The 26909-nt window shown below is 37.9% G+C and overlaps 1 protein-coding gene across 1 annotated transcript in view; it reads left to right on the forward strand.

The window, feature by feature from the left end:
- NUDT14 (nudix hydrolase 14) overlaps window positions 1–26909 on the forward strand; it is a 59032-nt gene that overhangs the window by 24232 nt on the left and 7891 nt on the right. The window contains exons 2-4 of the mRNA XM_083863725.1: window positions 3797–3840; window positions 17898–17962; window positions 22731–22968. Of these exons, the coding sequence (XP_083719851.1) occupies window positions 3797–3840; window positions 17898–17962; window positions 22731–22968 (347 nt within the window). The remainder of the gene's footprint in view (window positions 1–3796; window positions 3841–17897; window positions 17963–22730; window positions 22969–26909) is intronic.

Below are 26909 nucleotides of genomic sequence, written 5' to 3' on the forward strand. Positions count from 1 at the left end.
GGCTATCTGCACTTGCTTTTTAGAGTTGAGAGAAAGGACTGGGTTTAATTTGAGTGGCTTTCGAGGCACTGTCTTTTGCCACCCTTCAGTGCCTTTTGCCAGACTTGGAAGAGTGTGCTGGGGAAGTATTGCTGTGTGCTTTCTCTGTTCTTAAATTTTAGAGACAGGTTGCCAGGCAAGATGGACATCTCGTCTGACCTGGTATGGCTTTCTTATGCAATTAGTACTTATGTAAGTGATCCATCTTCTGTGTAATGTGAAACGAAGTTGTCTCACATGCTGCCTCTCCTGGAATACAGCTTTATTAATTTACACATACTATATGCACTAGTTGAGTGTTGCAACATCACAGAACCTGATCACTGAGCACCGAACTAGAGTGTGATTAAAGATTTACCAAATCGATTATGTGTTACACAAGGTTGTTGCAGTACCAGAAGTGTTATTCTGAACTGATTAAAACTAGTGTAAAACAATTCTGACATACTTATCTCTATAAACATCCCAGGACACCTTTCCTATTTAAAGAATATTTTTTAAATCTTTCTCAAATGTCATAAAATAATCCTTTTCCCTTCCTGTCTTCAATGTTTAGATCTCCCAGCAATCAGTGATACTCAGTTCTCACAGCATTGAGAGATACTGTGATTGTTCCTTATTCGACATTGGAGGATGGGCTACTTGTAATAATGCAATTACATATGCTTGTTAAAATGAAAAATGTTAAGAGTTTGAGAGAGCCTTTGTGTTTCACAAAGATACTTCTCTTTTTCAGGACTGATGCTGACCACTGATACCTTTAATATCGGAGCTATCTGTAACTGTGGTGATAGCAGAGCAGAGCTTTGTCAAAGACCAGGATATACAGAGTGGAACAATTTAAAAAGTAATCAGATCCACTTGGCTTTTAGAAGCATGAATTTTGATCAATTCAGCAAGTAATACTTTTGTCTCAAAGATAAGATAGATATACTACATGCAGCTTGATATAGTTGGTTAGAAGCTGGCTGGAATTAATGTTCTGTAAAGTATGTAAAACAGCATAAGAACCATTGGTAACTGTTTACATGCTATTAATAATTAGCAACCTTCCTACCAGTCTGTTAGGAAAGAACCATGCATTGGGTACAATAGAAACTCAACTCCATTCGGTTGGGTTCAAATTACATTTGACTTCGACAATAGGGCATGAATGGGGCTCATTTGAGTTTCTGCCACTGTAAACAAAGAGATGCTGGAATGTTTCATTTGTTTATTGATTTATTTATTTGGACAGGTGCAACTTGATCATATGAAATAATTTTTTAATTTAAATATAGGCCAAAAATATCTTAGTAAGTATTGTCCAGTCAGAGTATGTGATACTCACCAGTGTCTTGACTCAAATTAATTTAGCCTGTGGCTGGTTTTACATTTGGGTCTTAGACTAATCAAGTCGTGTTCTAGAGAAAATGCTTTACCTGGGTTTGGAAAATAGAAAACACAGATTTTATTTTCTGATTAATTTCTGTTTAGGTACTAAGTTCCTTCTTTTACTTTCTGCTAAAAATTATGTGCACGTCTGTGAGGTATATTCTGTTAATGGTAATAGAGCTCATCCTTGGGAAGAGGTCATTCAGCTCTGATGGATCCCATCTGTATGAGGATGATTCTCTAGGGTGTAATTTTCCTCAGCTATTTGAAACCCTCTCGTAAGTGTTCCAAAGCAATCAGGTTCTATAATTTGCAAGATGATGGCAAGAGGAAACAGCCAGGAAGATTGTTGGTGGGACTGTGTATTAGAATGCAGTATCACAGGACTAACAGCCTAAATTAATGCAAGGAGAGACTTGATTCAGGCTTTTTTTGGCATCTCCAGCAGCTGGACACCCACACTTCTCCAAAGTGGATACTACAAAGGGAGAATGGATGATGCATCAACCTATGATTTGGTGCAGGGGAAGGTTGAGACTAGAGAAACAATATGAAGTTACATGCACAAGACATTACCCTTGGTACAATGTTTTCCAGTTCTTTTGTGTTAAATGGAAAATTGCTCAGCATTCTGCTAACAAATCCCACAAATACCTTGCTTACAGGTAGAAATAAACCTACAGAAAGATTGAGCTAACCTTGCACATCTAATACCTTCAATTATTTTACCATAGAACACAGCCCATGCTGCAGCTGTGTGTTGTATCATAGTCCTATCAAAGTTGTTCCTCTGTCTCTCACCAGGTGGAATGAATTTGGTATACACTCAGGTTTGGAAGCAATGGCTTTAATATTTCAGTTTACACTTGAGAATTTGCTGTCTTTATTTCCCTTCCCCTACAACTTTATATTGCATTTAAACAATGACAGGGCTTCTCCTGTAATGCACACGTTCGATTCCTGTCAGTGCTAACAGAAGGTATGTGCAGACACCAGTGGAAGCACGGATTAGAGTTTCTCTTGAGGTGAACAACTGTTTATAATTAGAGTTGTGGGAATGAAGAAAAACCCAGCTAGCAACCAAACAGTCCCTCTTCCAAAAAGCTTGGTAAACTCATAAAGCTCAGGGGCTTAATCTCTGAACCAGAGTGCTTGTTATCTAATCCCCACCAGCTGTTGTGTACTTGGTAGCCATGACATCTGTAATAGAGCTGAAGGGCCTGTCTATATTGGTTGGCACCTTTACCCACCAACTGAACTTGATTCTTCTCTCATTGCTCACATTTACCTGCTTTAAATCATTAACCAGTCGCTCAGGGTTTGATCATCCATTTAACCATACTTTATAATAGAAGTCAAGTGCTGCTTTTCACATTGAGCATATTTTAGGTATGTAGGTCTTCAGCAGGTCTCGTTTTTGTGTTGCTAACAAGAAAAAGGTATCAACCACAAGAATTTCCTCTGGTTTTATACTGATTCCTAATGCAGACTTAAAATTGACTTGGCAGTGAAATCTCTTGAGTTGTATTTGAGCTGAAAAACACTTGCAGTAAACAGAGTAAAGAATTGTATGCCTCTCTATTAAATGGCCTGTATGAATTGCTGCAGGTAACTATAGAAGGTATAATATAAATGTAAGCAAGGTGTATGAGATCATTATAACTGTGAAAGAACGCTTGTTTTCAGAGATCACTGTCAGCTGTGCTGTGGTGGATATTATTTTTTCAGCTGGCAGGGGACATGAATTGGCTCATCTTGAGAAAATCAGCCATTTTATGTCTCCCAGTTCTTGAGTGAGTGCTGTGATTTCGAGCCTGCTATGAGCCAGTGCCCTCAGCACCACCAGCAGTGCAGAGGAGCAGCTGCTGTGTAGAGTGGAGTGTGACCCCTTCATGTCAGGTGTGGATAAAACTCCTTTTTTGGTCTTGCAAGGGGTTAGAGGGAAGATGTCTCATTCCTGGATCCCACGTTGGTTTAGTTAGGAGGTAAGTGCTGAGCTGTTCTCAAGGTAGGAGCATTTCTGGATGTGGAAGAACGTACCTGTGGGTTATTTTTCTGGTTAAAACAGCTGTTTATAGCTTCCTGGTACTGTGAATGGTTAGAGTGAGCAGCTGATGCTGATGCTCTGGCCAAAACTGGGCCTGAAGGCTCCAATAAACATATGCTCGCTGTCATCACAGTATTGTGGGTCTGAGATTTTGAACTGTGCTAAGACAGTTCTCAATGACTGTAACACTAACTGTCAAAGTCCAGAATACTGGCCTCATAAATAAAACTGACTATACTAAGTTTTCAAAGAAATGCCTCTTAAGTTTTGTTAAATTTCATTATAGTAATTTTTCAGTTGGAGTTAATTTGACTGATTTTTTTTTTTTCCCTCCAGAATGGCACTAAGAAGTTCTGGGATTTTATGAGGACACATGACAGGTAACAATGGCATCACATTATTTCCCATTTTCTTCATGTAGTATTTCATACTGTATTCTCTTTCATTGGTCAGGTGTTGTTGATGTTCTTTTGTCTCCAATTTCCTCTTCAATTCTCAGTTCTTGTGTAATACTTGCAGGTGGTTCTCTACTGTTTAAGATGGAATTAGCAGAAATTTTGAAATCTCCCTTTGATTTATTATGTTTTCTGTAAGTTTTGTCTGTGCTTGACTATTCCAATATTAGAGTTTTAACACCTAATTTACTGTACATTTTAATGTATACATGGAAGATAGCACTGTAAATTTGGATTGTACGAAGTCCTCTTTTTTGAGTGGGAACTTATTACTTGAAGGAAGGAGTTTTTTCTGTCTTTCCAAATGTATTTCTCTGATCGGAAAAGAAAAGCAATTAACTCCTGACTTCAAAGATCAGTTCATACAAGATTATAGCAAATAAGGTGTATATAAAACAGACCAAGTCTCAGTGTTATTAAAAACTAAAATATTTATATGTCTTTCAAAAAGTATTAATATTTAATCTGTTTCCTGAAAATTCAGGTACTAGAAGATAAAAATAAAAAGCAAGGGTAACAACTTTTTCCAAGAAAAAGCTTTTTTAAATCTATTAAATGTCAAAAATGTAGCAAGACATTAAAATAAATTGTGACATAACCAGAACCACATCAAGAGATGTGTTTTTCATGTGCATTAAATACCTAAAATCAGTTGCATTTTGGGAAATTCTCTGTTGGAACCTTATAAGTCCTTACATGAGTCTTTTTGTGACATGAGTCTTTACATGTGTGTGGGTGCCTGGGAGGGATATAAAATTCTAGCAACATTTTTTATTTATATAAAGATTATGAAGGTGAAATTTTCAGGAAGACTAGGAAAATATTAGCTAGATTAAAAATGTCTGTACTGTTTGAGAATTAGGATAGAAAAGGGAGTGATATTTCAATACTGAACTTCACACTTGCTTTTGGAATTTGCCTGGAAGACAGTTCTGTCTTTGCACTTTGTCTGTCCATATGGGCATGTGCCTGAATTTATGACGGCAGATACAAAGGCTGAAATGATAATTGATTGCTGGAAATTTAATATATGCCCATTCAAGCAAGTGAATCCAGCCTCAAGTCACAGTGCTGAGAACATGACTTCTAGATGAATTTGTATGACTATTTTTGTTTAAACTTTAGTTTATCACTGTGTGATAATGTGTGAATATATGCAACTAACTGAGTGGGGTAAGTATTAAAGGATCAGTTTTCCATGAACTTCTTGGGAACAGTATTTCTGAAGGACTTTCGTGGACATTTTTAAAATAGTTGAGAACATAACTTTATAAAAAGGCTACGGCCACATGTCGTGCCAGTCATCTCTGGTCACATAACATTTGTTAGCTTCAGATGTACAACAGCTGCCACCCGAACTTATTAGTGACTACTGTTGAGCTTCAGAATGTCTAACACTCTTTCACAAGGAAATTCATTGCAGCTTCTGACACCAAAGGTAATAATGTGAACTTTCTGCACAGGAAATTCATGGATTTACTTTTTTTTTTTTTTTTTTTTTTTTTTTTTTTTTTTTGTGGATATGAAGGCAATTATTATCCAATACATCAGTGAAATTCAAAATCCCTTATAATACGTTAAAGCCCTACATTTTGCTGTATTTTAATAGCTGTGATGCTTGTTATAGGGAACAGTCATGTTAACTGGTTCCTGAAGACTATAGAGAACTTTATACTGAGAGAGCTCTTACGGGTTCATTATTGTTAATGAAGGATAAATATTGAGGAAGAGGAGAGGTTTCTGAGACACATGTTCTGTTGGTCAGGGTTTCTTGTGTGTATGTCTGCTAAACAAGATTGTAGATGTTTTCCAGAATTAAGATCCCTTTCCCATAATACTTTTTCATAAGTATTCATACCTTACTACTTAGGGAAGTGCTATAGGACTTAAATGCTCCAAGTGTCTATAATAGGGCTGTTTACCTGAACTGAGCATGTTGGGATGCCAGATCTGTAAAGAACACATGTATATATTATGTATTTACATAGAATTGGTACTTATTATGAATTTAGTGATGATGAATTTAAAAAACCCAACTGTGTAATCATATAAAACCAGACATTGTGCCTAACCCATGTCTTTATTTGTCATCCTCTTTCAGCAGCACAAGTAATCATGCATAAGACTGACTTCCTTGCTGCATGGTAGTGAGCTGAGAGCTTGTCTGCTGGGTTCCTTTGGGACCCCAGTGTTCTGTCTCATTTCAAATTAGGTCCATATAAGCCAGTATTTAATACATTTGTATCAGAAGATACAGGAAAATATTTACCAAGAGAGATGAAGTTATTGTTGTATAAATGTATCCTTTCCAACTGTTGAGATGAACAGCTGATTAAATTATACAAAGACAAAAACACAAGGACTTCAGTAGTCACTTAATTTGCCTTAGATGTGAGTCATCTTTTAAAATCTCACTGTATGTTGCAGTAGGGCAAGATCATTTAACCATGTGCAGTCTGGTGGTATAACTCTAGCACAAGGTAAAATAGCAGAATTGGTATTACTTTTTCTTTCTTTGCTTTTATTTCTTTTCTTTCCTTTAGTTACTGCAGATCTAGGCATGAGTCTACAGTATGTGGTTCCTGAGCTTTCTTAAGATCAAGATCATTCAGAGCTAGACTTCAATCCTGAAGTCACTGCTGTACTTTATGTTGAACAAATAATTGCTTATTCCCAATCCCTCCCTGCCAGTTAAGGATAAAAATAGTTATGTGCAATTTATTACTAGTCACGCAACAAACTGTGTTAAGGCAAACCTTCAGAACCTCTGCTGTCAAAAGTGACCTGTGTGTCAGCATAGACAAAAGAAGCAGCATTTCTTACCATATTTAGGTTTAAATTCTAACAGAAGGAAGATCCATGACTCAAGGACATGACCATGGACAATAGTTTGGTCCTGTAATGCTTTGCTCAGAGAGACTGAGAAATCTCCATCCTTAGAGAAACCCAAACCTTAACTGGACAAGGCTCTGAGAAATCAGGACTAACTCAGAAGTTACTGTGACTTTTAACAGGAGATTGGCTCAGATGATTTCGAAAAATCACTTAGATCCTGAAGGTTTCTATGATTTTACAAGCATATTAAATGCTTAATGAGTTTTACAGTTCCCATCTGAAAACTGTCAAAAATTTGCAAACTTGTCAAGAAACCTGTCAATTTCTAAGCCATTATTCTATTGGAAAACAATGAGCTTACTATTGTTCTTGTCCTGTGGAGTTAGATTTAAGTTTATCTTTCTTTGAAACATGCAGATGAACATTATCAGAGCTCACTGGAAGGTTTTATTATGTCATTAGAAACAACAGTGACCTTTACTAAAAATAAATGAAGCAAAAATCCTTGATTACCTCTTCTCCACTGTAATTATTGAGCTTGTAATTATTGAACAAGTTTATAAAGGTGTTGCTCCTAAGAGTTACCTAATTTTGGCCTGTTGTGTTAGGCACACAGCAAAAGATGCTTGCTGCAGTTATGCACTGCTTACTTTTCTAATTAACTGTAATTTTCCCTTTAATACTCAAGATGATGTGTTTGGTCATTATTAAATATATCCTGATGAAAATCAAGCCGAGTGCAAGCAATGAAAATTTAGATGCAAGGTGTATTTCAAGATTCTTTTTAGACTTGGGTCTGTCAGAACTGGTTTGCAGTTTGTGGGGGTGTGATTTGCGGGCTGAAGAGCTGTTAATTTTTTTAAAGAGTCAAGCTTTTAAAAATAAAAGTCTTCATCAGGAGAACATTTTCCTTCTGCAAATTTGTGGTGATTTTCTGTTAGAAATAGAAACATAATAAATTTTACAGAGTAACCATCGATACCTGTAACAAAAAATTACTCTCTAAAACCAGACTCAGGTTACAGTCATATTCTCCCTCATCTTAATTTTGCTATATTTAGTACAGTAAGAGCCTGAAATGTAATACTTAAGTTCTACATTCAGCTACTTTATAAAGCAATAGACCACGTTCGTTTCAGGTTTCAGCAGCTCCCCTTAAACAGATTCAAGGCTTTTAGAAGGCATAATTTGGGAACAGATGAAGGTCAGTGTACAGTCATGTGCTCCCTTCTGTGCTTTGAGTAATAACGCTTGAGAACAGGGACACAACTGTACCTTTTCCTAGTTGACAAAACAAAATTATGTCTACCTCTCTGTTTGGAAGTATGAAAAATTCACTGTAAAGTTCACTGCATTTAAAAGAGAACAAATTTGAGGAGACTGAATTGCGTGCAAGGTAGTTATGTGAGTTCCTCTCAACTCGGAAAATATCATGTGATGAGTAAAAAGCATTTGGACTAAAAACTTGCAACTCTGCATGTGCATTGTGCCCCATTCATGCTGCATTTTTACCTTTAAAAACATGTCACAGTGACTCAGCAGTTGTTCCTGACTTAAAAAATTCCCAATGGGAAAGCTGTAAGTTTATTCTTATGTTCCTGCTTTATAAGATTTGCCTTTTTTTTTTAAGCAAAGGGATGAATTTGAAACAAAATAATTCCTAACCTAATTTGTTTCCTCGGAAGAAACGACTTTACACTTGATCTGTTACAAAGAGAACTGAAAAGTGTGGTTTTCCATCAGGAGTGAATTTACAAGGTGAAGGAAATCAAAGCTATCTCCACCTCAGCTTGTTCTCTCCTGCAGGCACCATTCCTGGGGGCAAACAGGAGGAGGAGATGGAGGTGTCCAGGCTCTGTGCTGTGCAGTTACCTGGTCAGGGCAGAGATGAGGAGGTGGCTGCCCAGGGGAGTGAGGAATGCAGCCCAACAGCTGCCCCAGGAGCGGCTGCATCCCGGCTCTGGCCACGGGAGCCGGCTGAGGATGGGGCACCAGGGCCAGTGGCCTGCAGGAGCCAGGGTTGCTATTCTGGCCCAGGGGCTGTAGCAGGCAGCTATGGAGACAGGGTGGAAGTCATGTGCCCTGACCACATTATAGGAGTGGATTAAATTCCTTCTCCTATTTCATATGCCAGATCATTTGGGCTTTATGGAAACTTAATCCTGTATGTATTTTTCTGGTTTATGTCCTAGTGTATTCTAAGACACCATGAAATTTAACTCAGATGCTTCCTTTGTGCAAGAATTATCACAGTAGCTTTAAATACAACTTTTAACATCCTTACAGGTAAAAAAAAAAAAAAGCTTTTCTTGGGTGGCATATGCCTTTTACTTTCAGTGATGTGCTGTTGTTCTGTAAACCTTGTCTGCCTTTGTAATGTCTCCTCCAGGGTGTCAATGATGTGGAATTTTCTTGATTATCTTCAAAGATAGTGTGGAAGATAATGCACTGTTTAAAATCAACTGGAGGCAGTTCAACAAACAAAAATGATGAAAAGTTTAGGGAAATAATAGCTGAGAGAAGGTAATGAAGGCTGGGCATGTTCATGCAAAGGATAGCACAACTGAGGTGAGAAATTACCACTTATCACAAAATGTAAAGGAACATTTCAGAGCAGTCCAGACTCATTTAATTTCATCAGTAATCAATGACAGAAGGAGAAATGATGTATGGTGGGGAAAGTATTTTTAAAATTAAACACTAAGAAACTTTTTTTACCAATAAGCAATACGATAATCCAGGAAGGCATGTTTCATAATCACTGTCATTGAAAATGCTCAGGTCTAGGCTTGATATCTGTCTACCAAGGATGTTATCAGGATAATGATAATTTTCCTGGTATTAGAAGGAAAAAATGTAGTAGCCTATTAGTTTCCTTCAACCCAAGTAATTACATGATTTGTTTGCATATGATATTTGCAAATAAAATGCACTTAATGCTGTGTTTTTTGTTGTTCATTTTTGGGGTTTTCTACAGTGAAGACTTGACAGATACTCTGCTTTTGTGCCAGGAATTCTGTAGGCATATTTACTGTCTTTTAAAATGGGTTACAATGTTGTTACCTTAGGATCCAATCTAAATAACAGCATAGGAATGAGAGAAACATGAGATGAGATGCTGTAAAGTTACCAGAGAGAAACATTAAATTATAAATTGTCAGATTCTCATTTTATCTTTTTATGTGATATGAAAGCAACCTATAGCATACAATCTTTTCTCAGCTCTATCATAGAAACAGGGTCAAAGGGCAATAAAATCTTTGTTGAGGGTGTTGCTTCATTAGGGACTTAAATATTTGCCTAATTTTAAGAATAGAATCCATGAAAATTCTTATAACTAAGCAGGTACACAGACTTTTTGGCTGGTCAGTCATAAAGTTCTGAATACAGGTTTCTGGTATCCAGATTAGAAGCATCTTGGGTTTTTACAAGTTTAGGCATTTAATTTTCTAGTGTTTCCAATAATATGCAAAATAAATGAATGTGTTTATTCTCTTACAATCACTGAAATCAGAAAGAGTCTGCCCTCTGCTTTCAGGTGATTTTGAAATAAACCTGTTCTGTGTAAAGGGTGCCAAGAGTTTGTACATGGCCTAGAGACAGTAGTACAATCATGGCCTGCATTTGAGATTGGTAAAAAAAATCTTGGGGATTATTTCCTTTCCAAGGAAAGCTTGGAAATGTTCTGTAATTGGAGTGCCTATATGTTAGAATTTTAGGTGAAAATATCTCTTGGCAAAGAGGAAATTATTTAAACATTATTATAAAATGAGAAAATTAGGGAAAATGTAAACTACCAGTTTCTCACTGATGGTACTGAGACTATGCAGTTATACCTGGCAAAAGGTTGTGTTATGCACAGGAAACTTGGATTTTGGTAGGTAATAAACAAAGTTGCTGGTTTCCCTTACCTTAGTGCAGAACACTTGAACTTTTTTGTTTTGTGAGCTGTCCTTGAAACCTGATGTTTTTTTAAATCCTTGACTTTTGCCATTTCAGAATGGACCAGAGTCATACTTAGGCTTTGTAGGTGGATTATTTATTGATCTTACTATGTGATAGCATTTATAAATGGCAGTTTCACAAATAATTAGGAATTGGAACAAAAGCCCATCAGGCTCTGACATCTGTGCACATAATTCCCATAAAGCTGTATTTAATTAAATAAGTTAGCATAAAACCTGAATTTGTTTATTAAAATATTTTGTTGAAAGAATCCCATTGAGATGCAATGTGTCATTTCTAAGGGTATCCTGGGATACTGGCCAAGATATGACACTTAAGGAATGTTATTGAGAGCAGCGTGCTTTGATGTCTCATTTATTTTGCAGTTGAATTTTCTTTTTATTTTTTTTCTTTGTTGTATGAAAATAAGTTGCTGAGAGAGTTGTTTATTCCAAAGAAGTTGTCCTGATCATATTCTTTGGTTGGCAGTACAAATTGCTACTTTACAAGTAGATATAAATTGTGTTTTAAAAGTGCATGTGTATGGCTTTGTTACCACTTTTCAGTTCATTTTTACTCTGGTCTGATGATTAACCAAACATATGCTTCATGCTTTATGGTGTCATGAACAACTTCCTGCTGCAGTTCAGTTTACTGAAACCAATCTTCCTTTTGATTTTCTCCAAAGTAGCATTTATTTTCTTAGGCATACGTGGCTCACCACTTTTTTTTCTGGGTTTATTTAGTATTAAATATTTATGTTGTGTTAGAGAAAGATTCAAATTTCATCAGAATACAGAAGTCTTTTAGACGTCTCTAATTATCTATTGCCAAATCCACTTTATCTGTGATTAGTATGAAAGGGTGAATGTTTTTGTCAGGAGCTTATGGCTTTGCTTTTGTAATAGGCTGCATTTTAAGCAGCCAATTGGATTGGTCTTGGCCTTTGAAAGATGCAAAATGCTTTGAAGGAAGACTTAAATGAACCAGTAAAGACTGTGCAAGCACACACATTTAATCTCAGGACTATCTGCATTATAGTTAAAGCTCTGGGAAACTAAAGGAATTGCACTGGAGAATAATCAAAGGGTACAGCTTTATTACATCTCTATTTTGAAAACGAAGGGGCTGTTTTCTCTGGCTTAAGGTACTGGGTGCTGTGCTGATAAAAGGAAGAAGACAGCACTTTAGACACCACATTAGAAGTTTTCAGGACGTGTCCAGCTGTGAAATGGATGGTTAATTTGAATACAGAAGCATTCAGGGGCGACATAAAATTTTTTCTTATGGATATTAAAAATAATTTTGAAATAAGATGAATGAGGGCCTCCTAAAGGTTGACTCCTCCCAAAGAATTGCTTTTGAGTATTGGTTCTCAAACAAGTTTAGATGGTTTTTGATTATCACTTTCAAATTGCAAGCACAGTCATTTTGAATTCGAACAAGGAGAGGACACATTCACAAACATAAATGTGGCTGTGTGGAGACCTCACAGCACCTGGCAGGATCTGAAGGGGGCCCACAGAAAAGCCAGAGTGAGATTCTCCAGCAGGAACTGTAGTGACAGGACAAGGAGTAATAGCTGCAGATTCAAAGAGGGGAAATTTAGGTTAGATATTAGGAAGAAATTTTTTACTGTGAGGGTGGTGAGGCACTGGAACAGGTTGCCCAGGGAGGTTGTCCCAACCCTGGAAGTGTTTATAGCCACGTTGGACACAACCTGGCTTTTTTTGGTTTATAGCCTTGAACAACCTGGTCTGGTGGGAGGTGTCCCTGCCTGTGGCAGAGGGTGTTGGGAATAGAGGATCTTCAAGGTCCGTTCCAACCACTTAGCATTTTATGAACATACTTTATTTGTGATCTGGGGTGTTTCTCAACCACAATATTTTAAAAAGACTAGGTGGAATTATAGGCTTGATATGCAAAACTATGAATAATCAGTTCGTCATCCCTCTATGAACAAAGCCAATCATACCAGTTCAAGAAGAAAAATAAATTTATACTTTAAAGCTAAAACAATTAGAGGACTTCTAAATTATTTATTTTTTTTCTTTCTAACTTTTCATCTTGTATGATTTGTAAATCTTGACATTTTCTCCTTTATGAGCTATGTGGGCAAAAATATGAAATGTATGTTTTATATTCACATGCTCTCCAGCAGAGATGAATGCATCTCTAAATACTTCTGTGGTTTGCACATTACATTTGATTATTTTCTTCTGATTGTATCAAAGGGATTTTTAAAACCAAATATCTGTTGAGAGTCAAGGGGGCTGATTAAATCACTTACTTGCTTTTATTCCTGCACGCCATTTTTTGTGTCTCCTTTTGGAATCTGCAATTCCTTTTTCTTTGTCTTCTTTGAGAATGGTAACTGAAATACTGCAGGCGGTATTAGTAGTATTGGAGGGATTTTGGTAGTTTGGTTTGGTTGGTTTGTTGTGGTTTTTTAGAAATCATACATCGTTAGTTTCTAAAGTCTCCCCCATGGAGCTGAGATTATTGTTTGTAGGCAGCACTTACCAGTATTATAGGCTTTAAACTAATTTTGAGATACTTTTTAGCCTTTAAAAGTAGGTGAAAGTGGCTGAAGTTAATAGCTGAGAAGTCCTGACTTTCAATGTTAATGTCAGTCTTTTTTTAGGTGCTTTATCTTCCACTGTTCATTTCTCATCACAGTTTGTGTGTGTCACACACATACTCATGCTTGACACAAGCAGCTCCTGAGTTGCTCTTACAAGGATTTAAGAAAGGCCAATTTCTTTGCCTGTGTTACCTCATAATTTACCTAATGTATTATTAATATTTTAGTTACTAGTACAAGATTGCCATCAGAAGTCCTCATCTCCAACCTTTAGAGTCCTAGCTCACTGACAGAGGTACAGGAGTCTTGTCCTTGTCTTTGCTATTGCTATACTGTGGAGATTTTCTAAAATTATTTTTTAGTTTACAAATTCACATTTGTAAAGTCAGCATTAAGGCCACATCTAAGAATAAAGACAAACTGAATCAATCAATATTTATTAAAGGATTTTGAAAGTTTCTGTCATGAAAAGCAATTAGTAAGTGTCAGCAGTTGCATGTGGATTAACTATAGCCCTAGAAGTACATGTTCAAGAAGCTATGGTAAAGTTCATCTGCTGATCTCAATTACTGGGATGTATTTCAAAAGAATTAACTTTGCATGGTCCATATGTGTGTGTGCACATTTTAACAGGATGTCAGTTTTCATCTGTCCCCTGCCTCGGAGCTGCTGTGGTCAAATGCTGCATGTCTTGTGTTGCTCCATGAAACAGCACCTTCCTTTCTCAGGTTTGAGAGTGTGAAGCTGTAGTATTTCTAGCTAAATGTCTGCTGAGCTGGAATATGACAAAGCATCAGTCACTGTGATTTCAATGAATGCAGAGCTGTACTATGTTGGGGGAAGGAAAAACATGGAAGTAGTTTTCTATGGCACACAATGGAGTCATTTTCTAAATTATTCTCAGAGGTTTTTTCAGCTGTAAAGGTTTTCTCAGAGATGTTTTCAGCTGTATTCAGGTGGGTATTTTCTCTTTTCATAAGTCTTAAAGGTAGAGGAGGAGTTAAGGTTCTGCACTCTTGTGTTGCAATATCCTTGGGTCAGGTGTCTGATTTCTGCACATTGACTTAGTTTAGGGAAGTCAAATATTCATCAGAGAATCCTAATACCTATTTCACTCAGGCCTTTTTTGAAGTTTAAATGGTTAAATGCTACATGAGAGCCTTGGCTGAATAGTTGGAATCCCTTTCAGAAAACATTGTATTGGATGCCAAGACCAGACACACTTCAACTGCAAACTTGAGTACAGTAACAGCTCAAGTACAGGTTAAATGCTCTTTGTATGTGACATTTTAGGTACATATCTTTCTTAAAATGTTTTAAAGCTACTCTGTTCCTATATTTATAGAAAGAACAATATTCTACTTCATTGCACAGTGAGCTGTTTACATGCATGCTTTCTTTGGGGAACACTACTATAGTTAGTGTAGTGATTTACTTTAAAGTATAAAGTGAGTGGGAGCTACTGCAGTGGAAAGTTGTGGACGAGGTTGGGTTGGGACCTCAGTAGGTCTGTGGCCTTCACCAGCCCTGAAGACCCTGTACACACCCTGTCATCTCTTAATAAGTTCTTTTTCTGTTTGTTTGTAGTCCCTAATGCAGCCACTGACAGATGAGGTGTGGAGGAGCTGAGTCACCATCACTGGTCAGTGGTTTTTGCATTCCTGACCTCTCCTTTTACACCTCTGATTTACCTCAGAGTCAGCTGCTGGAGGAAGAGCCAGCAAAGTTCTATGGAGTATGGTAAAAGTAATCTGCCACACAAAGTGTAAAGATTAGCATGTCTGAGACAGTGTTTCCTTAGTGCTGAGGTGTTACAGCTTGTTTTAAGGCATGGATGGAAGCTTGGGATTTATTATGATCCTTATATATCTGGGTATTGTTTTCCTTTGTAAAATATAATAAGAAAGTGGTCTTGTGCTGCTGTTTGAGACATGAAGCCTGTTGCTACATTAGGACCTTTGATATCCATTTTAGATTAAATTCTTGTACAGTATTACTTTTAGGGAATGTAGCTGGGCTTTTTTTTTTTTCCCTACTGCTTTTGTGTGTTTTTCCCAAATGTACAACTTTGGCTTAATTTCTTTTCTGTATCTTCCAGTTGTAGAGATGCTGAAAGAAATCCTTGTGGATGTTTTAATTTTTTATATGTTTACTCCTTACTTAAAAACCATGTATATAATACCCTAAAATATGTCTGGTTGTAATATTTTGAAGGGAATTGTCTTGAAACATCAAATACCTCTGTCATACCCCATGGCATGGTACCACTGAAAGATGCATATGGACCTACTAATGGATTTGTAGTAGTTCTTTTTGATAGCCTATATCATCTGTAAAAATAGCAATCTCAAACTAATTTTGTAGTGAGTTCTTTGTGTGATGGCTTAAAACTCCAGAAGATAAATATATTCCTAATAGGCCAGACCAATCATCTGAACCCACATTTTGGGTTGTTATAAGGAAACCCATTGAAAATGGGAGTGAGGCTCCTCCACTTAGCTCAGTTGAACTTTGTGTAATATTCAAATACCTGTCCTAAATGGAGCCTGTAGTGGGTTTTCAGAAGTTACAGATCTGGTGACCTGTGGAAATATTTCATGTTATGTTGTTTCTTGTGAACAAAGAAACAGCAAATGGCATCCCCAATGTTATCCCACTCCTAAGAAGGTATAATTCAGAACTTTCTCTTCCATGACTCTCCAGCTCTGACAGGCAACATTAAAACTTGTGTGTTGTGGTTTGTTAAAAAAATGTAAATTTCTGTTCAAAATTGTTTGTCAGTCTCCCAGAAAATTAGAAGTAATTAAATAGAAAGTTCTACAGATTTGTGCCATTTCTGTACCCTCTCATCTCAAGATGGTGTGAGAAGCAGACAATTGTAATAACTTGCTGCTACTCCTTTCCAGCTAATTTGATCTTGTTCCTTAATTCTGACAGATTGTTTTTAATTTTCCCATCTGTTCCATAAAAATCTCAAGTGATTGACTCCTAGGAAAAAATAATGTCTAATAGCTGAGCCATTTTTAATGAGTTGGTATGAGTTATTTAATGAGACATGCTGAAGAAGGCAAGCCAAAGGAAAGATTGGGCCTGGGGTGGTGGATGTAAAGAAAGGTAAAGGGCAACCATCTGCTTCAGGAAACTTCTACTCTTCATCAGCAGCTTTAGGCTGCTGCTCTCTCCAGTTTCAGGCAGTACCCATGGACAAAACAACAAAGGTTCGGTAGCAGTAATTCCTCTTCCCCTTTTATTTAGAGCAATGTCTGCCCTCAGAAGAGAGGAACAGTCATAAAAAGGAAAAAAAGAATCAAAGAATAAAAGAATAATATTTAAGTAACCTTAAAAATATTATGGTCTGTGGTTAACTTCATTTCTTCCATCAACCTACACAAACTCCCAGATATTCCAGGAAGAACCCCAGTGCCAGTAAACAGAGTGAATGTTCTCCTCCAGCCTCTCTTAAGGCTAAAACCTTTGCTTTAAAATTGCCTGGAAATGGCATCTCCCAGGGCAGGAAGCCATCAATATGCAGTACTGGTCTTTGAGAATAGCAAGCATGAATATAAATACTAACATCTGGACTTCTCCCTTCTGTTTTGGTTTTTATATATTATTATAATAAACATTAACATTATTTTTAATAATCATCAGATAGCATTTTCTTTGGCAGCTCAAGACTTCATTATTAAATCAAACAGTGAAAATAAATATACAGCTCTTTTACAGGGAAGGTTGAAAATTTGACTCAACCCTGCAAATATGCCATTGTTGAGTCTAATCTATTGTAGAGTTCATAGAATAATGAATTAACGTCTCGGTTGCATACAGTGAGGCAGAACAAATGAGAGAATGCTGCCATAGTAATGAGCAAAATATACACTTGTTTTTTCAGGTGGTAGTGGGCTACCAACTAAGGAGAAAATTTTTTGTCTGAATTTTCTTTAACTAGTAAAAGGGAGTGTGTTAGGCAAGCAGAGAACATTAGACACATCCAGAGCATTGTCCAAATAATCAGCCCGCCAGGTGTCCCCATGACACGTATTGCAAGCAACCAAAGAACCTCTGAATGGAGCAGTTGAAGCTACTGGTTTAAATTTGTACAAAATTTGACTTGGGTGGTGTCTGTTCTGAAACCTGAGCTCAGCAAGTAGCTACAGATAGGAGATGCTCTGTGCTTATACAGAAGTCACTGGCTCTGAATACGACCAGACTGTGCCTGAGGTTTTGACTATCCTAATTTGAGACTGATATAAGGGGAAAAAATGTTTTTATTTGTAAGGATTTTTTGCTATTTAGTACCAGTGTTCCTAGACTGGAAGAGAGGGGTGATGGTGATGGTGTTCCTGTTGGGAAGAAGGAATTGATTGGTGCTTATTTTGCATGCTAGGAGACAAAAGGGACTTAATTTTGCGCAAAATTGTCACGGGCTTTGGGAACATGACTCATTATCTATCCTTCTAGATGGATTTTGGACAAGGACCTTGTGTTGTGGCTTTAGTAATAAATCTTACATGTATTTATATAGTTGAAATTAAATTCACAAGATATAAGTTTAATAGTTCTGCATTAATTCTTCATGAAGCATTGATCTTTTGGTTTTTTTTATCTTCCTCCTCAGTGTGTCAATCCTGATCTTTAATACTTCTCGGCAGTGCTTTGTTGTGGTGAAGCAGTTCCGCCCAGGTAATCCTCTTTTTTAGATTTACTTTTGCTCTCTAGTGAAGCAAGCTTTTAAGGCTTTAGCAGTTAAAAGTTGGTGCATCTGTGGTGATAAAATCTTTGTTCTATATTCTGTTTCTTTGTATGATAGCCCATCCTTTTCAGTCAGTCAGAATTTCTAACCAGGGAAATTTCCATTACAGATGAAACGAATGATCAGGGTAGTCTTACATTCAGCTTTTGGGCTGGTTATTGTCCTCTTTTGGATGAAATTACAAGCAGCTCTACAACGATCGTGCAAGAAATTGCTTTAATTTGGAGTTCCTTCTTGACCTACTTGTACAGAAGCACAGTATTTTCCTTTTTCTTTTGTTTTGTCTTAAATATTCTTTTTATTTGTTCTGTCTGTTGTCCATTGTATAGTTGGGAATTTAAAATGAGGGAGATTCAGGACTGTATGCTTTTTCATCAGCATGTGGACAGCTTCATTTTACCAGTTATTATGAATTTAGGTTAATATCCTTTTTTTTTCTGAGTTTTTGTATCAATTACTTTAACTCGAAGCAATGTTTACTTTCTGGAAGTTAAAAATGAAATGCATATTCACTGCATGTTAACTAAAAGAAATGACAAGGTATTTCACTGACTGTTGCTAAGAGACCATTTCAAGACTGCTCATGGTAGACTTTAAAGAAAACTTTCTAGGGTAGTGTCACACTGCCCTTTCTTCCTGACAGTGATTACAGCCTCTCCAGTGCTGTGCAGCAGTGTTACACTGACAGTGCATCCTTCTCATCAAGTGCTAATTGACTTGTATAAAGTGTTTGGTTATTTGCTCATCATTAATCCACTGTCTTTTATTTGCCAGCGAATAAATGCCTCCCATAGCTCTTGCTCTCTTTGCAATCTTGGGGAGAAGCCTTCATATGTGTGCATGCATATATATATATATAAAAATGTATAAATATATACGTATATATACTGAGCAGCAACACATTCATTGCATTATCTCTATGAAGTGTCAAATCAGCCTCAAAAGACTGGAGTTAAACCATTCCAGAGGCTGGAGCTGCTCAGACACTGGCCTTAGGCACAGAGGTCAGTCAGACACCCCACAGCAGTTCCATGACCACAACCATGCTCTGCCATTATTCACGTCCCTATATTTATAATCATATCTCCATTCCAGGGTTATTGTCTGCCCTGGTGCCTGTTCCACAAAGCAAAGACAAAAGGCTGAGGCTTTTCTCATTGCCAGATCCTACCAGGGTCCCACCAGGAAGGTGATCACTCGTTGCTGTGAATGAACAGCTGCTGCTCGCTCTCCAGGTTCATCCCCTGCACATGTGCTGGTGCCATGTGTGCTCACCTTTCCCTAGGCTGTGCTGGCAGGAGCAGCTTTTCCCACTGATGTTTGTGCTGCTTGTAAAGGCACTTATCCCTCCCTGTCCATACATTCCCACCCCATTCTGTTTTGGCAGCAGGAGCCCTTCTGCAGCCACAGCAGAATGGCTCCAGACAGGAAGTTTTGAGGATCAGGGTGCTGAAGGAGGTCATGCTGACTTGAGGGTGGCAGAAGCCAGTGAGGCAAACAGTGTGTTCTAGGCTTAGATCATCTTGAATGATAGTGAAATCACACATTTGGGAGGAGCAGAAAAAAGAAAGATAAACATGTATCTCTGCTTATGTTCCTCACCCATTACTAATTTGCAGCGGTATTGGTCAATTCTTGTTTCGGTAGGCAATTAACCACTCATTTTCAAATATAATAAAATGATATGTTGCTAGGGTTGGGACCTATGAAGATGGTTTATTCACTGTAAGTATAATGGCCTTTCAATGGATTGTGATGTTTGTTTTTCCACTGACTTAAAATAAACATTGTCAAAGATTTGAATCATAAGCTGTGTTCCGTTTCAGGAGTTATAAAACACCAGCACAGTCAGACGTTTAGAGGAGCCAGCACCTTCCCAGACAGCAAAACCCCCCTGGCTCCTTAGTCCCTACTGTTGTTTTCTTCTGTTTAGGGATAGCAAACAGGTGCCTGTATGTGTCACCTGCAAGGGCTGCTTTTCATAACAACAGTGATCTTACTTGCTCCATTTGGTTCAACCATTTATCCTTTGTCCCTCATTACAGAGAGGAAAGCGAGAACATCAATTCTGCTGGAGTTTCCACTCTGAGTGGAAACTTTATTACTCCAGAGTGACTCCACGGTCATTAGTCCAGATGTGGATTCCATCACTTCCTTGGGAAGCCTTTTCCAAAGCTTGACAACCCTTTCTGTTTTCATTCTTCCTGATGTGCCACCAGAAGCTCCCTGGCAGAGGTTGATTCCTCACTTTGCTGCCACTCATGGCCCGGTCCATCTGGAGATGGGAGAGACTGCCCAGCAATGAGGCAGTGGCAGTTCCTGCCCAAGGAAGCATCCAAAGACAGGGGGACAATGGATGAGGGGCAAGTGGGTGGGTGACTGTACTGAGGCCTCTGGATTCTGCTTTCCAAACTCTTTCTGGATTTGCAATAAGATGACAACCTGTGGTGAGGAAGAGGAGGGTCACAGGTTTCCCTCTGAAGAGTGTCCCTTAGCCAGTAAGTCACACACTGCTTTTCCATCCAGTTCTTTATCACCCAGTGCATCACTTGTGCAGTCAGTTTTGCACCTTCAAGAGGGTTATGGGAGATTCTCTCTCTGTTACCTGATATTAGCAGGCAGCTTGGCTTTCTAGGCTTTGCTTATCTGTGAGAGATAAATTGAGTTTGAACCTTTGCAAGCCAGGTGATATTAAATTCATAATCAGACTCCTTGGTGAATGCTCTAATATTTGGACTCTTACAGAAGTGGCTGCTACTGCTTCTTTTCCTCCTTATCTACAGGGAAAAACTGTTCCTGGGCTTGAAGTATGGGCATATCACAGGACTTTACTCTGAAGGGGACTGCTGGATTAGGTCCTTCTGGGAATGTAGGTTTTGATCTATGTGGAGCCCAGTTGTGCTGAGGGAGAAGGAGAATGGCAGGTGCTTGATGGAATGACAGGAAGGGTTTCAGGGATACAGAATACTTTTAACACTCTTAAGTCACAGTTTCATATTTCTGTACCCCATACTCTTACCTGCATCCTGTTTTAGTGCCCAAAGCCTTTAATGGGATGCATGTGTTGTTTTTTAATTATCTGATATGGGTATGTCAGTACTAAAAAAGAAATAAAACTTTCAGAGGATTTGGCTCATCTCAGAGAAATCTTAGATGTGGTTGTCATTTATGATAATTTTCCTAGCTTTTTGAAGTTTTTGGAATAATGACAATAGACACCCTTCAAGGAGCTGTCCCTTAGAGCTGGCAGGGAATTTTTCTTTTTGGCTTCATGCTGCTCTTTAAAAAGAAAACTGAGCTCTCAGTCATGTCTCTCAAATAAGAAATGGAAACTCCTATCCATACCTGTTTGAATCTCAAAGAACTGGATATACCTAAGACTCGGAGCTTTGAAAGTTTTAACTTCTGGAGAAAGATTAGATTTTGGATATTGGACTGATCCGGACATCTCCCTTTGAAGTGCAGATCTTGCTGTACCATACTTCTGAGGTGTCAAAACGAGCACTGCAGAAAGAGCCCAGGCACAAATTTCTGGGGTGTAGACTCTGCCTCAGAGACCAAGTGATTAAGAAATCACTGTGGTACTTCACTGTTATGCAATAACATTTCTCTAGAGACTTTTTTTTTTTAAGAAATACCAAGCTACAATACCTGGAAGGACAAAAATTTGCCAATTGAACTTCAGTTCTTATATACCAATTCTGCAAGATTTAGAATGGGAAATAAAAGAGAAACTGATTTGAAAACCATGTTATGTGTATGTGAAATATGCATGTAAAATATTTTAATGGAATAAAAATAGGTTCCAAGTTGAAAATAGTTTTATTCAGAGTGGTTTACTCTCTTGGAAACCTTTCATGAAAAGCAAGGGGACAGACATTTCAAGGAATAAACAAGTGGAATTATACCTGTATATTAAAGTTAGAATGATCTGGAGTTGTCTGTCAGTAGGGATTCTTTGTGTGTTGACATCCAGTCCTGCAGTTTGCACTCAGGCAAATTTTCTGTTGACATCAGTGAGAGGTTTTGCTTAAATAAGGACTAAAATCTGACATTTGCACTTTCTTTAGGAGTGCATTACAGTGGCAGCTGTTTGTAGATTAGTTCAAGCAGTCTTTTTCAGACTCCACACAGGAATCTGTGCAAGGAACTGTATGTTCAAAAGAGGATTTTTTTTTTTTTTCCAAACAAACATACATGCTTTTCATACCCTTTCTAAATAACAGCTGAGTTGACAGGCTGAAAGACTCATCATTGTGCACATGGTGCTTTATGTGCAACCCAACTTTCCTGCAAGATAACTGCATAGTTTAAATTAAATCCCAATATCCACATTGCCCAACAAATGGAAGCTGTATGGTGCTCCTGGCACTTAGATTTCTTGGATGAACTAGCTTAGTTTTTCAATTTTTATTTATTTTAAGGTGTGCATGAATTCATTTCAGATGATGAAAAGTACAAGTAAGAGTTTAAAGAATAATTTTATGGACATGGCAAGAGGACCTTTGTTCTTTAAAATTCCACTTTTGTGTGTCATTTCTTTAACAGATAACACAGCTGAACTCCTTGTTACTCTCAAGTACTCTCATGGTTGTTAATTTCCAGGCAAATTTTGTCTGCCACCCTTTTTTTATATTTAATATGAAGAGACTAACATAATGTCCCTTGGTTTTTTTTGTCTTTTGGGCTTTTTTTAAGCTGTTTACATGTGTGAAGTAGAAAGGCATCATCCTCAGGTCTTTCAGAATCAGGACAAGGAGAGCTTCCCTTCCCTGGAGAATCCCTTACCTGCTGCAGTTGGAGTGACCTATGAGCTCTGTGCTGGCATTGTGGACAAGCCAGGCCTTTCTTTAGAAGAAATTGCTTGTGAGGAAGTCTTGGAAGAGTGTGGCTATCGTGTTTCCATTGCAGACCTCAGGAGGATCACTTCTTACAGGTAAATAGCAGCAAGTTACAACACTTTGCGTTTCGTTGTTTCACAGATTGCTGAAGTGGCCTGAATGTTCCCTCTTACCTTGTTTAAGCAATGTGCTGGAGCAACGTGGGAATCTGAAGGTACAAGAAAGGTGTAATTTTTAGCAAGTGAGAGGAGTATTTACAGAAATGTAAGGAATTAGAAATATATAATCAATATGATAATTATAGGATTGAATTTCCAGAAGGAATCATACTATTATGACTTACTTCAAAGACTGTTAGAACAGGGAAAAGTAGCATTGGGCTCTTCAGAGCAGTTTGTTACTACACTAGAAAACAGCCCATCTTTACTATACTGGGTGTTTTCTATCTCTGATTCTTATTATTCAGATTAACAATAGAAACTGCCAAGATGCTCTCTGATTAACCTTTAACATGGTTTTGCAGAAGCATGAGAACCTGTGGCAGTAGATCTCTTCATAATATTTAGTCTGTAATTAAAGCTTCTTTGAATTGGACAGTAATTATTGTTATATATGGAGATCTTGCTGATTTGACTGTGAAAATTATTACTTTGTATTTTTGCAGGATTTCAAATAGTCATTGAAATAGTTTTTATCATGTTTTAAAACATTTATTAGGAGTAAAGGGAAAAATTAATATGTAAGTGGAAAAATACAAAATGTGAGTTGTTGGTGAAAAAAAAAACCCTCAAGAGAAACTTTGCACACAGCTTTAATCCTATTATATCTCATTCCCAGCTTTTAGTATTGTTACCCAAAATGTATGTATGTTTGTATTTTACAGAGAAAGCAGCAGGTTTTTTACTTTCTTTATTTTACTTGACATCTCCATTGAACTAGGCACTGTCATTGGTTTTTAATTTGGGAATTGAATACAAATCCACAGCTGTCAATCCTGGCAAATGTTATTTCCTGCTGGATTAACAAGCAGTGCTTCTGTTGAGGGGAGGGGGTGAATCACAGGAGCTGTCTTTTACAACTCATTGAAACCAGATTAAGGGTTTGTTCTACTGAAAGAAAAAGTGTCTTCCAGATTTATGAGCAAAAGCTGTCTATAGAATTTCATAGGTTGGGTGACACTGACAGGCTGCTGCATGCAGATATATACATATGTATATGTATGTATGTATGTGCATACAAATGCAAACGAGGAAAAGCAGAATACAATTCCTGTAGGAGGTTGTAGATTTAGTGTGGAAGTTTGACTCAGTATTAATGATTTATATCTGCCTAAAACTCTCTGTTGTTTTGGTGTTGATAAATGTCTTTGTATGTTACAGGTGGTTGTTTGTTCAATTGTTTTGTTTTTTTTTTTAATTGCACTGACTTGTGAAGAGTGTATACAATTGGGGTTTTCTTTGTCGAGACCCTTGCAAAGAGCTCATAATCCTCCATTGTCCATGTGGACACAGCTTTCTGCCCATGGAGATCCATGCTGAAGTCAGAAAGGCCTGTATAATTTTTACATTTTTAAACTAATGTGAAAGGTTGAGCCCTCAAAGATGATAGTTTACAGTTTTTGTAAGGATTGGCATATCTTTCTGATCCTAGAGGATTTGATGCAAAGACAGGAAGTAATAATTTCATTTCTGGTCTCCTAAGGACATTTTTTTCTGCAATGGCTATACTACATATAAGAATTCCTGGGCTTTTTCCAAGTGTAGCAGGTTTTTCCAAGTGGTTTATGCTGCTGTTTCATGCTGTGACTGTCAATACAAAGCACAGGCATAAAGCACTGAATTAATGCATATGCATGCCATTACAATTGCAATGCACCCTGCACTTCTACTCTCAGCTCCCATCCCAGCAATCTGTGTAATATTGCTCTGCATTATTTATTGATCCAGTGCCTCAGGTCAGAGTTTTGGGGGGCTCTCTCTAGATGGCTCCTCTTCCAAAGATCAGCCTCAGCTGGACTGGCACCAGTTGTGACAAATGTGCATCTGTGCTTTCTCTCAAATCTGATCACTCTGTAGCCTCTCTTGGAGGGTTTTGGCATTCTGTCTGAAGTGTCTTATCTGTCTGTACCACAAGTAACTTTGCCTTCATGTCTTGTCTTAATTCCCCTTCCTTTACTTCAAGACTGACATTTACTACTCTGTCCCCAGCGGACATGAAGTACTTCTGCACTTTCCACCTATTTGTTAAAACATGTTCCCTTTGTTTTATTTTTGCCTGAGCAAAACAATTTTAGTTGATTTAGTCTGTCTCTCCAGATCATGTTTTCTAGATATCTGATCATTCCTTCTGCTGTCCTCTGCCTTCTTTCCATCTGGTCTGCATATTTCTTGAAAATTTGGTGCCCAAAGTGAAGCACAATACTTTAGTGGGGGCTTTCCTGGGTAGAGTGGAAGCATTATCTCCCCTAGTCTCACTGATCGTTCTCTGTACGTTGGAGTTTGTTGTTTGCCTTTTTGCAGAGGTATCACATTACTGACACAATTTATCTCTCACAATGCCTCCCCTATCTCAAAATCAGGAGTCGAACCTGATGATCCTTGTGAGTCCCTTCCAACTCAGAATATTCCATGATTCTGCATTTTCATTCACCTCCTGACCGTATTCTGCATCATCGCAGCCTTTGATCTGAAAGCAGGGAGTTGTATTCCTAATGCCACCCCTTTCTGGAATCATGGCCATGAGAAGAAATTGCCTGCCTGGAATAAAAGCAGGAGTTGAGCTAGGCCTGACAGAAAGGCATGAAAAGCCAAAGACACATCAAATGTAAAGGGAGAAATGGTTTTGCCTAGGGAGGTCAATACAGTTCTGTGCCTAATGGATTAAGAAAGATGGAGCATGGACAAACCATAGGGAGAACTTAGACTATGGGGGAAAATTGAATATGAAAACCTTGAGTGGAAAATGAGGAAGAAGAGATGAAGGAACAATGCAGAGAAAAATCATAGGCTGAGAATTAATGGACCTCGGGAAAGTACATTCATTGTGGTGGAGAAGAATTCTCTGTGAAGAAATGAGGAAAGTACTTAGACTGTATTCAACTTGGCTCTGTTCTCAAGCAGTGGGAATTGTATAGGCTAGAAGATCTGAAGATAGCAGGGATTTTCCTCATTTATTATCAGGGCCTGTAGCAGTGTTTTTGGAGGAATTTTTTTTAGTGGTTCTCAGCTCACTTGGAAAGTGTGACCCCAGTGCTGCTGGGGGTAATTCATACAGGTAATTCATAGACATGCAGGTAACCCACTAGACCCCCTTATTAAATGTGTCAAAGCTCCAGTGACTTAATACTCATCACATACAAGTCAGACACTGAATTAAACAGATCTCAGATTTAATTACCTTGAATGATCCACAGAGGAACTGTGGACTCAATCAGGAAAGAAGCCAGGAGTTGGGGAATTTACACCATTAGAATAAGAGTCTTTGGGACAAATTGTTCCAGCAGCAGGAGGACAGTATGGTGTGGGTGAGTGAAGGAGGCTTGGTTGGGGGCAGATAACAAGAAACACAAACATATTTAGAGGAACTTGACTGGAGGAGGACAGAGGAATCACACTTGAAAAATCAGAAATATCTGTTCCTATTATAGAAAAATGCCAGACAGGAGGTGAATTGAAATGCAGATGGTTCATGTTGCTATGTAGACAGAGGAGGAGGGTTCATTCTGAGAAGAATCTGTATTGTTTGCAGCCTGTATGGTGAATTTAGTGTCATTGCTGCACAAATTTCTAGTTTTGTGCTTGGCATTCAGTAACTTCATTTTGGTATTGCAAAAAGATGGGTTTAAATTATGGCAGCAGCTAATTCACTTTTGGACAGTTCCAATAAGTTTTGGTGTCATGAGTTCTTGTCAGCTGTATGTCTGGCATCAGTCATGGCATAGGTGGTTGATGTGAGGGGTGTGAAGGAATTACCTGGTTCAATAATAAAATAACAAAATGAAGCTAATCCTATGGTAGTATAATTATAAACTGAGGGT

The sequence above is a fragment of the Zosterops lateralis genome (genome assembly GCF_965231275.1).
Source record: "Zosterops lateralis genome assembly, chromosome: 6".
NCBI lineage: Eukaryota > Metazoa > Chordata > Aves > Passeriformes > Zosteropidae > Zosterops > Zosterops lateralis.